Here is a 17806-nt window from a genome sequence, read left to right as displayed (position 1 = left end):
GGTTTTCCAGATAGGTGCGGCTGGAGAAGACAGACAGACACACAGCCCTGGTCAACAGTGGGGAAATAACTGGGGATACACACAAATCACTTCCAACCAAACACTGAGGCACAAGAGGTTCTTTGTAATACATGGACACCCAGTGAATTTAAAGTAACAGCAAAACTTTACTGGTTGCAAGGTACATTTGCTCTTCCTCATACACACACACATGCACTTACCCACGTCCTTCCCAACTAGGCTGCCAGGCACTAGCTAGAGGGACAGAAGCCGCCAAGTCTGGGACTCAGATGACTAAGAGACTCAGAGTGGGCGGGCTTTGGGACCCCTTTTATCCCCAGAAGTACAAGTTGATGGGATTGGGGTGAGGGCTTCCATGTGCTCAGGCCCAACTTCCTCTTTCTGGTTCAGGTCCTTTATTTTTTCCTTAAGGACTTGCTTCCTTCTTATCTACCTCCCTGAAGGGATCTCATAGATAAGATTCCTGGCTTTTGTCCTCTCTGCTTATGTGCCTGCTTCATCTTTAGGTTATGGCAGCTTCAGCCTAGTCTCACAAATTCCCCAGCCAGCATGGCTGGCTGGGGAATTCAGGGAGTCGAAGTCCACTCATCTTAAAGTGTCCAAGTTTGGACAACACTAATATAAAGTGTGAGCTTTAGAGAAAAACTGCTGCATTTTCTTTCCTATCCCTAGATGGCAGTGTTGTATCAGACATATTTTATTAGTTCATAATGTCCATCAATGCTTTGTTTGTTCTACTTCTGAAAGATTAGTTCTTTAGCCAAAACTGATCCTATCAGAATTTCTGCACGTGATTCCTTTTATGCACATGAATCATCTCACTGAGTTTGACCATGCTACTTATTGTGCATTTGCTTTGAGAAGATCAGGGTTAAAAGTTCTGGACTGACAACTATGGAAACTAAATCCTCTATTTGCTGTGATGCAAGTGCAGAGACAAACTTCCTCTTCCTCATTCTCTGGCAAACCCAGCAGTGAGATTGTGGCTGTCAATGTTTTCGAAAGTTGGAAAGAACTAGAATTGAGGAATCATAGAACAGAGAAAAGCCCAGCATAACAAGTGAAATGTTGTATGAGCAACCAACTGAAGCCATGCAAGGAACCAGCACATTAGCAAGCAATGACAAGGATAAGGATTTAAAACAAGGACATGACATCAAGATCTCACTGATCCAAAGTGAGATTAAATGGGGAATAGAAGAGGGGAGGAATGTAGGCTGAGGCTAATTTCTAATTCCATGTGACGACAGTCCTACAAAAGCCTAATAAAAGTGGAACAAATGGAAGCTTTTTTAATTTTTTTTTTAAGTGACTCTTAGAATCTTATGTACATTTGCTGAAAAGTAAGCCAGCTGGGTGACTTTGGGCTGGTCACTCTCTCTCAGCCCTAGGAAGAAGGCAGTGGCCAACTATTTCCAAAAATGTTGCTGAGAAAACAGCGTGGACCTGTCCACATAGTCACCAGGAGTCAAGACTGACTCAAAGGCACAAATAGACTCACAGGTCCCACTAAGTCTATTGTGGCTTTTTCCAAGTAATTGCATATGTATATGAGATTTAGCTCTGCTGCTCAATTGCAAATGCAGGAAGTAAAGCCATCAGCAGGGTTTCTCTCTCTCTCTCTCTCTCTCTCTCTCTCTCTCTCTCTCTCTCAATAATCCAAAACCTTAGTAATTTCTGCAAAAAGAAAATTCAAGTAGAGGTGTTAAATTGGAGGCATCACCCAATTGTCCTCATCTCCTGCTTTAACCACTTATTCTCCACTGATACCTAGGACAATGCAGATCTAGTAGAGAACAGTTAATGGCAGGATGGAGGCCACTATTCCAGAGATTCCTCATTTTTATATTCCTTTCTTTCAAAACTTCTTAAAAATGTTTCTTTTACCATTGGCGCATTCAGCTTCATATTGACTACAGTCAGTGGCAATGGCTCTTTGGAGTCTTAACTGGGGATCCAAAAGATTAAACCTAGAACTGCCTGTATATGTATCATATTCTCTACGCTGAGAAACAGCCTTTAATTCCGAGTTATCTGGCAGCTTGCCCAGAAATGGCTAAGAAAATAGATTTGGTGGGGGGTCAGAGAGAGAGGGTCCTATGACAGGCCTTGTGGATTCAGCCCCAGAAACAGAGCATCAGATTCCAGTTGGCTCTGTTTTCTCTGTGAAATCAGTTTAATTACCTTTGGGAATTCTATGCTGGGTAAGATAGGTAGTTTGCTGTTGACAGAATAGGGAAAAAAGGGGAAAAAAGCAATGAAGTGGATAAAAGTGGACATCAACATTGTCTTCAAGTCCATGCTCAGTGATGGATTTATCAAATTGCTGAGAGTAACAACACTGGGGCCTAGTGTTTTTATCCTCTGCTTGTGGATTTCCAAGGGCGTCTGGTTGGCCACTGTAGGTATAGGATGATAGATTAGATGAGAGATTTTCCTAATTGAACAAAGCTCTTTTACTTGCTTTTCATTCTCTTCATATTTGTTCTCATTTCAATTTCTAACCCTTCAATTTTTTATTATAGAGAAGTAGAAATATTTTACATTTCATTTTTTCATTTCAAAAGCAATAACAATTCAAGCTAAAGTTGCAATAACATTTATAGAACCACAAATTGCTGTCATAGGTACAATAATAATGCAAAATGCACTTCACACATTAATTGAGTGACTGAAGGCTAACAATGACCCAGGTGGCCCCGTGACAGGGGGCAGGTTTTTCAACAAGGTGCAACTAGAGACAAAGTTTTTACCAGTTGCTATCAGCTTAAATTCTGAAGGTAGAGATACCCAGAGATAGCAACTTGGAAGACAATGTTTAAACTTCTTCTTCTTTAAAACGACTGTAAAAGAATATTAAAGACATTACTGAGATATTGTCTGTAAAGCACTTCACATATACTAAACTAGTTTGATTGTATAAATAATAATATATAAACTCCTGGTGGCAGTTTGCTTGGGAGATGAGGAGGAAGAGGAGAAAGAAGGTTATGACTGGATTCACTGGGAAGAGTACAGTAGTATCAATCAGTACATCAATCCTGGAACACATGTTTCATGTGCAAAATGTAGATTCAATCCACTGTATTGTCAGATACTAGAGAGCTGGTGCGGGACTATACAGTAAGATTATGTACATGATTCTGTCTGCCATAGTCAGCATAGCAAGGACAATGGATTATGAGAGTTATAAACTAAAATATTTAGAGGTCACCAGGCTTCTACCACTATGGTAATCAATACTGAACACAATAGACAAAAGGCTGCACTCTCTAAATGGCAGCACCATTCAATAAGCGAAGTGTGCTTACTTCTCCGCTATTATTGAGTCTGCAGATAGCTGGCCAGCAGCCCTGTCTAGGGTGACCAGGTGCCTTCTGGGTAAGGAGAGGCTTGGGGAACCCTTGCATAGCAGCTGTGAGGAATATTCTCAGCATCAGTCAGACAGAATTGCTCGACTTCACTTGGAGTTGGACGCCAGCTGGGCAGATCCTGTGGAAGTGAGTGAGCACATCCGGGTTCCGTTATCTGGGAAGACCTTGATCAGGTTACTTCTGAGTACATGTTGGTCCCTACTCCCTAGATGTCCATATATTTCCAAGAAGGAAGATACATATAAGTGACTATTTCCTTATTATTTCCTGTGGAATCAGCTGTACAAGCAGCTGCATTATCTTCATTCATTCAGAGGACTACGCTCACACTGCTACCTGGCTTTCGGAGATATTGTACGTTGCCCCTGTGACCTTCTGAATCCAAAGCAGGTGCTCTACCACAGAGTTACATCCTTTTTGTTGTTTCACTGAAAGGGGGAAATACAATGAATAATGTAGGTACTTTATGAAGTACTAAACATGTTGTTGCATGCATCAGGTTACTTCTGAGTACATGTTGGTCCCTACTCCCTATATGTGCATGCTTTTGATATCATATGGAAATTATTTATGTGGGACTAGGAACATGCATATCTCTTTGCAAAAACATAAGAATACAGATGCATGCTCCAAAGATTTTACAGACTACAATTTAATTTAAATGTATCTTATTCCCAGACCTATGACTATATAAAGGGAACAAGAACTTGTCTATTATTTTCTCTGTTCTGTTACATTATTTACTTTATCTGAACCTACAGTATTTGTGAAGTCAGATTCCATAGGCTGAAAATGTAGCATATTATACAGTGGCCTAAATAGTACCCCAAATTTTGTCTTATGTATGACAAGGTAATAAAGTATATCAGACTATGCATTATTTCCTCTGTTTATTGAGGACATTTAAGATGTTGTTTCTGCAGAAATGCTGTGTTTGTTGCTGCTATCTCTCTCTTTTCTTTTCTTTTTTTTAATGCAGGGGGTAAAAAAAAAAACCCACAAGATTTTGAAAAGTATCAGTGTCACTTATAAAAGTGCATTAAATAAAAATTGGTCTTCAAAATTTTGGGCTGAAACCATATTATTAATTAATCCCAAATACAAAAGCATATTTGACAGACTAACTTCCTTATATTTGAATCTCAAACATAATAAAGATTTTGAAATCAAACACTGACTTAAAAAATTATTTCACAGCTCATACCTGTTTTACGATCAACTAAATATGGGCCAGGAGTTTTTTGTCATATGAAAAATTCTCCAAATTTGTTCTGCAGAAATTTTGATGTTTCCATCTTGCCACTTTAAAGATAAGGAATATTTGTGAATATTTGATACCTGCACAGTGCATCTGGAAAACCATCTGAAATACACAAAAGGTACTAGATCCCTAAAATGCATAATTGTTTCTTTTCCCTTGAGAAATTGTGCAGGTTTTACACATTTGCACATGAAGAAATATTCTACAGGCCTCATCAAGCTCTAAAGAAAGGTTTAAAACAGAGAGTTCCTCTGGTTAATTTCAAAAGCGTGAGCTCACATTACTTACTAGCATTTCAGGTCTCTCAACCCGATAGCTTAGGGTTTTGGTGGCTGGTTGGCTGGTGAGGGTTGTTTTTTTTTGTTTTTTTAATTGCAGTTTTGAAGAGTTTGTCTCTGTAGACATGTAGGCTGATGATACATATTCATGAATGAGAAAGTCTTTCCCGACCCTGTTAACATTGACAAAGACTAAGCTGGTTTCACACAGCAAGTGGATGGGAGTTGTGGGTGACAACGGCTGAATGACAAGATTAGCTGGAAAAAAACCTCATTCCTTGCATCACTTGGCCTTGCCTTCCTAATGATTTTGCCAATTGTTGTTGGGGACAAGGCTGTCATTCACTGATGACTTCTTCTGACCATATTCAGATAACAACAATTTCCTTAACTTCTATTTTATTGGACACCACCAAGTAAGATCAGAACAAAAAGGAAACAGTTTCAGTTGTTCATGGATTGGAATTTGGTCACTTCAAAAGTACCTTTGATCTAGAAATATGTAGTGTACCAAATTCGCTATGTCTTTTTAATGAGCTTCTTAAATTTATTGCTCTTAATGCTGATCATCTCTTCCACATGTAGCGTAGTTTTGAGATGGCCATATTTAGAGAGGAACAGTCCAAACTTGTACTTTTAAGAACATTAGTCATGGAAAACAACAGGTGCTTTTGTTCCTAAATGTGACTCCTTTCAGATTCTGCCTTTGGCCACAGAATCCTCCTGCCTGAATGGAGTTACATACAGAGGATAGTTAGAATGTGGGACTCATGAATAGAATAATTCATCACACAAGAAAAGTGGGTATGCTTTAAATTTGCCACCCAGGCCTAAATTTATCCCAAGCAGGGCCTACAAACCCAAATGGGCTCACTAAATAGACAGATGGACACTTAGCCTGGATATGTTAGCCCATAAAACTGTGCCTGGAACAGGGGAGGCCATAAGTCTTTTGAGGCAGAGGACTGTACAGGCCTTTGGGTAGCATACTTGGAAGGGGGCAATCCAACCAGAAGAAAGACCCAGGACAAGGAAGTAGGAAGGGCCAATGTAAAAATAAATAAATGAGAATGATATATAGCTTATTCTTCATCTGTTTAATATTTTCCTCATTGTCATATTTAAAAATTATGATTTGGCAGAAACTTTTGAAGAGCCTCTAGAGGGACCAATCCCTAGGCTTGGAGAGTGATTCCTTGAGGTAACAGCTTGTGGACTCAGCAGCATCTGGAGCAGGGGAATCAAAACAGGTAAGAGAGCAATTACGTCACTGCAACTGAAGCCCCACCCCTTTTCATAAATACCCAGAGTAGAATTAATCAGGGAACATGTACAGTGGCATGATTCAGTATGAGGATATTCAATTAACAAGAAGCGGATGCAAATGATCATATAAAATCTATCTGAAGAAAAGCAATGTCCTGCAGCAGATAACAGGGTTTAATATTACCGTATTTTTCCGTCAATAAGACGCCCCCATGTACAAGACGACCCCCACTTTTCCAACCCAAAATTAAGAAATCAATATTTTAAAGATAGTGCAGAACACATTTTTATTTAGTAATTAGTTAACATTTACATGATACACTCGGTGGGAGGAGGTCCAAACCGTCTCGCTGCTCTATTTCCATGCTCTTTTGCATAACTGATTACATTCAGTCACGAGTGAAACCGCCAATAGCTTGTCTCTGCAAACAGGCTTCCTCTAATTGGTTTGTTCAGCATCAGCTGACGTCAGTTACATAAGGCTCGTGATTGGAGGAAGTCTGTTTGGGAGACAAGCTATTTCACTCATGATTGGAGGCTAGCAATAGGAGGAAGCCTGTCTGCAGAGACAAAGTATGGGCAGTTTTGCAACCGCGCGGTTCTCTCCTCAGCTGACTTCCTTGAATACGACGCCCTTCAAATTTTAGCGTAAGGATTTTAGAAAAAAGTATTGTCTTATAGTCGGAAAAATACGGTACTTAAACTGATTAAGTACCTGAGAATTTTACTTAATAAAATATATTAAAAGATTTTTAAAATTCACAGATTTGGATCAAGATAATAGCAGATACTTTAAGGTGGAGAAAGTTAAACTTGTCCTGTCTCTAGTAAAAATGGATGTTTTTCCAAGGATTAGTTTCAAATTATTTCAAAAAAAATTGAAGAAAAGGTATTAAGCAAGTAGCAGAGATAAATAACCAATTTTATTTGGTTAATTTGGATTATACATTGGATCACATAACTTTCTGGCTAGATTGTTTCTATTGAAACAGCTGGATTCCCAGAAGACTTGCACAAATATCTTTGGTTGGATATAAAAGAAAAGTACTGTCTATAAGAGATAATCAGTTATAAACAGTGTACTAAAATTAAGGGATAAAGAGAGAAAAAGAATAAGTCCAGACCTATCACCTCTTGCATCAATATTAAAGCTGGAAATCTGGGGCTGCCCCACTTCTCCACCTCCATCAAAACTTATAGACTTTAGTACATATTAAGCATTCTTCCCATTAGATTGAAATTTGCATAATTTTTAAAATGAGACAAATTTGGGAGGCATCAAGTACAGGTAGTCTCTATTAAAGAAACTATACACAATATATGCAAAAGTAAAATATAATTTGGGATTTACTTTATATCCTTTTTAAAATTATGTCTGCAATCCTATGCAAATAGTTTAAAGGTAAAGTTCATTGGAATGTGTGACTTAATCCCAAGAAAAGATGTATATTATATTCTGTCCACTGTATACTTATCTGTATATTAGCCTCATGAGAACTAGTGTGCTGTAGCGCTTAAGGTGCTGGACTAGCAGTGGGGAGACTCAGGTTCAAGTCTTCCATTAGATATGGAAGCTGGCAAAGCGATTTTGGGTTGCTGAAAAACATCTGTCTAGTATCTACCAACCCACACTAGATCAGCAGGTTAGATTATGATCCATAACCATCATTGAAGAGGTCTTCATTCTGCAGTGGATTACTAATTATAATTAGCCTCATAGAAATCAATAGTATATATACATTGCTAAATACATAGGATTTCCAATAAGCATTTTTGGTGTTTTACAGGGCTAACCTACTTAAGCATGTTTATTTTAAAGCCCCTTTGGGGCTTATTCCCTGTAAGTATGCAAAGGATTGTACAGTAAGGATCAAGCTAGATATGAGACTGAATGAATCATTAGGAAATATGTCACTTTTAGTTAAATAAAGAGTGTGTGGGGGGGAGAATTTCATTAGAATAATAGGGCATGGATGGTGTAGATACAACTCTTATCTCCTTGGTTACATGACCAAAAATCATGTTAATCCTCAGAAGACTGCAGATACATTTCTTGACCAAGGCTATTAAAAATACTTTTTTTATCTCATAGAATGCCTAGCAAATATGTGCATGTAAATATGTTTGGGCCTACATGTGCATCTATAATATAAAGTTTTACAGTTAAACGGTGGGGGGGGGGGTTGTCCCAAAGATAAGTGCTGATAGATCAAGTCATGATATAGTTATTCCCCCTCATATGGAAAAATATTCTGAAATTGATTGCTTCCTTGTTTTGGATCTGGATTCATGCACAGGATCTCAGATTCCTTAGTAAAACTGAACATGATTAAACTATTACTTATTCCCCACTGTAGATCACTTAATAAATAATAATTGTGGGTGAATAGGAGGAAGAATCATGTTATAATGCTGAAGGCATAACTTTTGAGGGGCAAGAGTCATTCTTGGCCATTGAGTGCCATGCCAGAGGCCACATTCCAAAAAGGTATGTGAGACAAGGAGAAAGAATTTGGTGGGCCAAGGACCCAAAGTTAACTTACTGAATTTAAATAAAATTAAAGTTAAGTTCAATTATTCAAGTACATTCATCTGTCTGATTATTTCCCCCTTCTGTCCCTTTAAAAAAGACCTTTTAGTGGCAACCTTTGCAGGAGTTTTTACGGGACACCCCCCAAGCTTTTCATTGACCACATACAGCCCTGGGACCATATGCTGGGCACCCATGTCATAAAGAGAAGCTCAATATATATGTCAAATCAGGATCCACAACAACTGGACCCAAGTTCTGGAAAAATACTAGACGCATATGGGAGTGCAGGAAATCTGCAAATTGTAGGGCAATTGAAGAATCAAGATTTTTTGCTGTGTATCTACCTGTGCTTGGAGCACCAAGCTAAATTCTGTATTTTTCCACATTTCTGTAAATTTAGAGTTCATTGGAAGTTGGGGAGGGGAGGGAGATTTGTTTTATAAAAGGAACTTGATCTTGAACTAACATCTAATAAAACATATTCCTCCCTTCCCCCCAAGCTTATCTCTATCATTTCTGCAAACAATTTCCTCATTGCTCCAGACTATTTTTGATCTCCTTCCTAAACACAAGTACTTCTGCTCCAGCTTTTGTTAAGGAAAGGGGATGGGGTAGGACCAGCCTCTCTTGGTCCCCCTCCCCTTTCCCTCATTTTGCCTGTTAATTGGCTGAGACCACCAGAATTTGGGGGACACAGATGTCACTGATAGTTTGCCTAGGGAGTGCATTCATGCCCATCTGTTGCAGTCTCGAAGGCTGTTCATATAGTCACAAGGCCTTCATTTAATTCTTGTCAGAAAGTAATGTAAATCCCGTTTACCTCAGAGGTCGCAGCCAAGATTTATGCCAATGAGCCCCCTGCAATTTACACACACACACCCACACACTGCTATAGTTGTATAGGAGAAAAGAAAGCCTTTCATGTTGCTGCATATTAACAAGTGAGCTTGTCTTCGGAGAGGCTTTTCTTGGTCAGGGTTTTCCTTATTTTAATACTGCTGGGGTCATTTGGTGTACTGAGCTGGGCAGAAAAAAAGGAAGCCTTGAGTCTTGCAGTCCCCACATAAGATGGAAATAGGACTATGAGCAAATTGACTGGCTCATCTCACATTAGCTCATTGTATTATACTGATTCCTTGCTGTGTGGAATATTATGTCTATTATAAGAGTGAAAGGCAAGAAAAATTGCCAGGAGGAAGAGAAGGAGAAGGAGGAAGGAGATAATAATCATTTTACCTTCTGCTTAGCATACTGTTATTACCATGAGCAAAAAGAGTGGCTGGCTATTTATTAAAAAAAAAAAACTCTGCAAAATAAACAAAAGCCAAACTACAGAATACAACAAAATGGGAAGAGGCCAGCGGTGCTAATTTTTATTTGTCTCAATAACTCCTTCAAAAATAAACAGCTGGTAGCTCCCACCCCACCCCCAGCCCCATAGCCCCTGCTTTAAATGTAATTTCAGATGAGAAGTGAAGAAAGTGCAAATAAAATGCAGCTCTCCTGATTTCAAAAAGGGGAGAAGCCTCATTATTGTGAAAATAAAAAATTAAATCTGACCTTTGAAAAGGCCATGTGTTTGGGGCTCAGTCCTTCTCCCCTCGGCAGGACCACAGGACTCTTGCTATTCAATTCCAAAGAGAGCAAAGCCCACCCTTTTAAAAGAGTAGAGACAAAATGCACTGTAGCGTAATGACACGGGTTCAAAGTAGCTTTAACAAGCACACAGTTCAAAGTGCAGTAGGGGAGGGAAGATAATTTGCAGCCGGGCTGAACATTGGATGCATTATTTTACAATTCTCTAAAGGTGCTTTTTAAACTAATATTGGAGCAGAGAGAAATGATTGCAGCCCCCACTCCAATATTGCTACAACAGATAAAAGTGGGCTCTGGGTTACATTTGTTACGACGATGTCTGCCTGTCCCTGATTTTATGACATCGTTCCAATCTGTTCCATTGCTATATAACTGAAATAACCCTAGTTTTACTATTCATGTGGTTGACTGTAAAATTGTTATCTGCTGCATTACTGACAGAATTTCTTCACAACAGAAATCCAATAGCATGAGCTTTTATGCCATGCTGCAGTGGACAGCTACAGACAACCTCTAGATGGTGTCCACACACCATCTCCATCCCCAAATAAAATAATAAAAAATAATAACAAGATGTTTATTTCATGATATTCTGGCATTCTTGCATGATTTCAGGAAAGAATATGCAACATTTCAACATCCTTGCTGAAAAACTCAGGGCTGAGAGCAGTGTTAAGACTGATAAACTTGCAAAACTTTAACCATTTTAAATTAGGGAGGTACCTGCACATCAGTCCAAAGACTGCTTACTTACCTTTCTCAAGCCTTGATAGAATCAATATAGACCAGAGCTGCCAGGGCTGGGATTGAGAAACCATGGTTCTAGTCTGGGTGGGGAATAGTTCCTACATAAACAAATAGCCCTTAGCATCTAGGTTGTCCATTGGCTGTCCTTAAGAGGAAATAATATGAAACGCATTTCATAGGTAATGAGCAACTTTTAGAATCTTGACTTGTTCTCGTTTTGGCTCTAAAATTAAAAGCTTGGGTCTAACAGCCAGAATTTCCCAGCCAGAATTGTCTATGCTGGCTGGGGAATTCTGGGACTTAAGTCCATACATCTTAAAGTTGCCCAGTTTGAAAAACACTGATCTAGCTATTGGAAGCAAGGCACCATCATGAAGCAAGTAACCATGCTTTACACAGGCTTTTTATGTAGGAATTCTTCTAATTTTATTCTAATAATAATGATCCTCTAAAGTAGGTTGGACTGAGAAAAACTGACCTCAAATTGCCTTGGGAGCTTTGTGATCATGGAGAGACCTAGACCTGGGTTTCTCCATTGCAGGTCCTGCAGCCAAACCACTGAACTAAACTGATAGACTGATTGTTCTCTTATACCACCCTAAAAGAGAAATTCCTTGTGTGCTGCACCATCTGTTGAATGCTTTAAAAAGTAAAGCTATATGAAGCAGTAAAGAAACCAACCTAGAAATATAAGATATAGGATAACAGACTATGTTATTTAAGAATGGTTTTACAACAGTGCTACTCCTAAACTCCTCTCACTCCATGCCTGCATTATCCTTCAAGATACTCCTGATGGAGACAGAAGCCAGAGAAAGGACTTGCCCAATGTGGGGAAAGTCTGTGTGTCTCCATGTTTGAATAATTAATTTTCTGATGCTTGAAAAAGAGTCTTTTTTCTCTAGGTCCTTTAGTTGAATCCTTTAAAGAAGAAGAAGAAGAGAAGCCTACCTTCCCAAAGGGAAATAAGGGAACACGTAATGGTAATAATGAGCTTTGTGTTTCCTGCAGCTGCCAGATCCCCCAGTAATTCAAGCATCACCCATTCCCTGTTTGGCTCTGCAAATGAATCCTAACATGACCAGAAGATTTGTATAATTACAGCTGCATCTATTTTAGGGCCACCACAGATTTCCATTCAAAGAACAGGGAAGTTTTAGTGTGGCATTTAAAATAATTAAAATATTTATTTGAAAGTCAAAGCAGCAGTAGCCATAAATAACAATTGCTTTTTCTCCGTTGACTATGCTAAGTCCCAGTGAACGTGCCTGTGATGAGCTATAGTTGTTCCCTGTTGGGATTAATCCATAAATGCAGCCTCTACATAGAACTCATCAGTCTTTGTTCCCCCTTCATTGGTCTCTGGGATTATACTATAGCCCGCAGATCAAAATTAGGGTAATTAAAAAAAAAAGAATAAAAGGGCTTAGGGAACCTAATTGGCTTTTCAGAATGTTAAATCCAGATTCTAACAATATAAAATTTAGAATTGTTCTGTGTTGATACGTTGCAGGAAAAAAACAATAGTATTGCTGCACTTGCTTGTAGAGAAATTAATTATGGCAAAAGCATTTATAGACAAAAGCCCCACTTCAACTATCATTCTTTTTTTAATGGGTTATCCTGGAGATTGTACATGTACTCACTGCTTTAGAAAACATGGTTGCCTGGGGTGGTAGCTTCATAAATTCAGTGCAGAAGTTTGATAAACTTTTTAGATTATATGAACTACCCTGAATTTAGTGCTGAAGAATCAGCAGATAGAAATAAATTAGAAACTATAGTGAAGGAAGCTTCCATCTGGGCAATACTTAGGTTTTCTGCCAAAGACTTCTCCCTTCAATCCAACCCTAGGATGAAAATGAAACGAAAGGTATTTTGAATTTTTCATGCTCAAAGCCCTGAAGTACTCAGGAAAGAATATGCAGGATTTCAGCATGCTTGCCCCAAAATGCAGGGTGAAGGCACTATTAATATTGGTAAACTTTTGAAACTTGGCCATTTAAATTTAGGAGGCACATGCACACCAGTGTGTGAGATTCTGCAATTGCATCAGTAACTGACAAGATTGCTGACCCCTAATTGTTGATACAGTGCTGGGCATATACCCTTCTCAAGCCTTGATGATGCAATCAGTGTAGAGTCAGTTAAGAAATTATAAGAACTCTTATGAAAATCTTAAGAATACTACAACCCACAGTGTCTTGTAGGTTTAATGAGATATTCCTTTTTTAAATTATACAGCCAAATCAGTTTATTTCGGGAAAGAGAAAATTAGAACAAAGGAAGACAACAATTACAAATATATAATACCAAACAAAATCACTGAAGTCAGTTTAACTAAAATAGTTAAATAAAACTTGCTTGAATAGAACCTTGGGTTTCAAAACACATGAGAGTACTTGAAGAGAGAATAGTCTGGGAGGAGGGTCAAGATCCTTGCTTATGTGAAAGTCAACATCCTTACAATCACACATCCAAAGACTTTCCCTGTGGACATCTGAATATCCACAGGGGTATCCTAATGGGACTGATATAGTTTGAGTATTGTTGGCAGGGAATGTTGGTTATCAGGTGCTCCTCCTTTTTGAGTGCCATTAGGGCTTTTGTTGCCTACTAACCTAAGAGAGCTTAATGTGACCTGTGATAGACGGATGGATAGATTTGATAATATACAGCTTGATTTATACAACAACCTGAATTATTGAAATGTTGGATCAGAAATAATATGATATGACTTGAATGGTTATATGCATTGGTAGAAATTTTTATTTATTTTTGCACTCAACAGTATGCAAAACAAGCCAAGAAATAATGATTACAGAGCCTGTAGACTGATAGGCTGCTGATTTAGCAATTTCTTACTATTATGTTGCTTTCCATCGAAGCACTGCCGCAGAATACAGGAGGGAGGACATAAGGATCTCAGAAGTGAGCTGTGAGGTATAGCTTGTCAAGGGATAGATGGCAACTATGTGTTTTCATTAAATAATATTTTTGATTAGAAGAAATTATTATTATTATTATTATTATTATTATTATTATTATTAGCAATAAAAGAACAAGATGTCCTCACATTCAGCTTTTCACATATAAAATATTAATCTGATTCCTAATCAGCAGAAACTAACCTCACTATAAATCCTATATGCATATTGGATATCATATGTTTCTATTTTGTTTAGTACTTCATTTCATAAGTCAAAGCAGCCATTATTAAAGACACAGAGCAACTCCCCCAAAGTACCACCTCAGAGTTTCCCTGATCTCCCAAATGATTAGACAAAACTCACCCAAGTCATATGTCATTTAACATGACATTTCTCCCTGCCACTCATGTTCTGCTCATAGGGTGGAGAAACCCATGACCATGACTGGTCACAAAGGAAGTATCTCTAGACTAGTCTTCCTTAACCTGGTTCATTTCCCATTATCACCCCCAGTTTTTGGTCATGCTGTTTGGGGAATCATGGAAAATGAAGTCCAGCACATCAGCAGGGAACCAAATTGGGTGGACTGCACACTGAAAATCGGGGCAGTTTTCCCCACCTGGAGTCCCCCACATGTATTAAGCTTGGAACTTACAGAATTCCAGCCAACAAAAGGATGCCATTTTCATTGGCAGGTATTTTTAAGGAGGGCAATTAAACCACATATGATAGTTTAATAGGATAAGTTGAACCATTCCTTTTTATTGACTGAGGGAAAAGTGGAGGTTGCCACCTTCCAGCTCCTGTGTGCTTTGTAAAATTATCATACATTTAGACTATGTGGTGGAACTCTACCAATGTATCTAACATCCTGGCTCTTTCCTGTAATGCAAAGCTAGAATGCCTTCTTGCTATTTTTTTTCCCCAGTTTAAAGCACTTGAGCCCATGAAGTTGTATATATGTAAAATGATTCTCTGTATTCACAAGCCAGCTGGCCATTTCACTGTTTGGACTTTAAAACTCTATGAATTTCAAACTCTTTCTTTGTGTTCCCTTTGCATGGAGATGTTTGTTGTCTTGGAGTTTATCTTGTGGACCCTGGAGTAATTTCATACCCTTCTCTAATAAAGTCCTTGGAGGCTATCATATACATATCCTATTATCCTACTCTATTTGAGCCTTGCAGATAATTGATGATGTTTTAGTTAATCATCTCCCCCACTACTTCTTTTGTTCACCAGGTATGTCAGCCCGAAAGGGATTCTTTTCATTTAGAATGTGTGTCTTCTCCTAGGTAATTGATCACTGTGCACCCAGAACACTCCCTCCTCCTGATTCCAACAGAGCAGAAGTGTGCATCATGAATAATCAAAAAATGGTGAACCGTCTGTTGCAAGAATGCAAGCAAATGCTGGAGCAGCCTTCACTAATGGTGGAAGACCAGCCCAAGGAAAGCAAACATCAACTGTTCAGAGGTGAGATCCCAGTGTTAAGTATCAGATACAAGACAGCTGATCACCTGAGCTTGTATCCTCACCAGTTTGCTCTGTTCTTTCTAGCAGTCAAAACATTACTGGATTTCTAGAACCCGAACATGATGTGAGTATGAAGGCCAGCAGGGCAGGAGGCCACATTATACCACTGAATTGCTGTCAGTTCTCATTTAAAGCTTCAGTAAGCATAGGTTGTAAGGGGCAGCTTTCACTTGACAAAAACAATGTTCCCAAAGTTTGGTGATGCACATAAATTTAAATTATTAAAAAAAAAAAGAAAATAATCATGAAACTTCTGAATACTGGCTGTTACTTCCTTTCCATTTACTGAAAATCCATCTCTGTTACAAACATATTTGACAGATTTCCCTACTTTGGACTTCTTTAATTGCTTTTTCATTACATAGGTCATTTTGAAAATAAAATAGAGCAAGATGCTTTTATAGAGGAACATTCTGTGGTATTTTGATTCTTTGAACAAAGGCTCATAAATGATAATAATGTGTAATATAATTTGGTTTTTTTTAATATATATAAAAACAATTTCTGTTTATATTGGAAGATTAATATAGTGTGCCATATGATGAAGCAAGACCTTCCCTTGGAGAGTTCATGGTGCGATCAGTTTATCAGTCATAAAAATATGACAAAACTCTATTGCTTTTTTCTTTCTATAGAAAGCTAGCATTGTTAGTCTTTGGGAATACATTATTCCAGATACAGGTATCCCAACATGTTAACAGAAACAGTAAATCATTTTACAGTGCAGTTGTGTATTCTTGGTCAAATGTAAGTTCCCTTGAATTCAATGAAACAAGGCAGAGAAATTTGCAAAGGATTGGTATTTGCAAGAAGCTTTTCCAAATTCCATGCATAAAATCATGACTAACAATGCTAACCTTTTACATTAAATTACAAAGTGGTCACTTTTTTACCATATTCCCTGCCATTATTACCCTTCATCGTACCCTGTGGTAGAATTTCTCTCTATTCAAGTTATTTAATATCAAACAAGAAATCATAATGTCATCTGCTTTATTGTCCAAATCTTTTGGAAAAGTCTCCAAATCACCGCCATCTCTACAAAGATTGAATTCCTTTTCTGGCAGGTAAATTTAGCTGCCATTCTGGCAGGTAAATCAGAGGTTTCTCCCCACCTAGTTCGATGCTTCAGTAGCACTTGCTACTTTGTAGTAAATCAGCCACAATAAAAGAAAATTGAGATCCAGCTAATTCAGAAATTATTGTTTGTGTACAGTGGGGGTATGCAATCTTTTTTGTTCATTGCGTCAGTGCCATATTCCAAAAAGTTGCCAGTTAATTTACAATTGATATATTATTTTAATATGATTGTTGTTGTTTAGTCGTTAAGTCGTGTCCGACTCTTCGTGACCCCATGAACCATATTGCGCCAGGCCTTCCTGTCCTTTAATATGATTACTTCCCCTTATTTAATATTTTTGTCCTTTGGTGGCTACTTTTAGAAGTGCTATGGGCTGTATTCGGTGGGGAGGGAGACAGCCTCTTGAACAACAGTTTGTGCATTACTGATGTTCAGCTTTGATTACAGTTCCTTACTGTCCACATTCATTCAATAATATAGTTTATATAAAAGCAGGGTTATATCTTTTCATCCCACAAAGGGTACTTTTGTTTCCTTTTTGCTATTCCCTCTCAGCTTCATTACTTCACTTCAGATGGGCTGTGCAACTTTTAATCAGGTAGCTTCTTCTTTGCTTCCTCCCCTGCAAAATGCTGCAGAGCTTGATCAATAATCGCTTTAGTTCCAGATATGCTACATCAATGCCTTTATAATCACTTCATTAGACAGGCCCCTCCAGGTGAACTGCTTCAGGAAGGGAAGGATCTGAGACTTGGAGCTTCTTAGGATCGATTATCCTCAGCTGAGATAAGGGTAAACATCGGTCTGAACCAGTGAAATGGGCATACTAATAATGTCACAATGTGTGACAGAGATTATTGCTTTAGATTATTCAGTGGTTGAAGTTGTACAAAAACTAGACTTAAAATGCAGTTAACTGGGTCATGGCTTGGTGTGGTATGAGCATATTCTGTATGATTAATTTAAGATTCATTGGTGTCCATTCCTAACCATAGTGATAAAACATGCATTATGACGTCACAGTGCAAGCTCTGCCCTTTAGTACTTGCATTGCAATATCACACACAGGTAGTTAAGAAGCAGAGTTTGCATCACAAAGTTGTATCACACGTGTTGGCCACTGATTAATTCAGTAAACCATGCATCGTGCTTAAAAGATAATAGCAACGGTGCAGCATATATT

The 17806-nt window shown here is 38.3% G+C and overlaps 1 protein-coding gene across 6 annotated transcripts in view; it reads left to right on the top strand.

Annotated features, from left to right (window-relative positions):
• Positions 1–17806, top strand: part of ALPK1 (alpha kinase 1) — a 72132-nt gene that overhangs the window by 12836 nt on the left and 41490 nt on the right. For 5 of the 6 annotated variants that reach the window (XM_088132972.1, XM_088132974.1, XM_088132973.1 and 2 more), the window contains exons 2-3: positions 6077–6184; positions 15302–15482. In XM_088132972.1, coding sequence (XP_087989098.1) covers positions 15368–15482 — 115 coding nt within the window. In that variant the 5' untranslated portion in view covers positions 6077–6184; positions 15302–15367. Of the gene's footprint in view, positions 1–6076; positions 6185–15301; positions 15483–17806 lie in introns of those variants that run through there. The other variant, XM_088132975.1, reaches the window with a different exon arrangement.

This window comes from Python bivittatus, unplaced genomic scaffold (assembly GCF_059951505.1).
Source record: "Python bivittatus isolate LINGU-HERP-01145 unplaced genomic scaffold, Pbiv_v1 ctg000070_np1212, whole genome shotgun sequence".
NCBI lineage: Eukaryota > Metazoa > Chordata > Lepidosauria > Squamata > Pythonidae > Python > Python bivittatus.
This window is presented reverse-complemented; position numbering and strand designations above follow the sequence as displayed.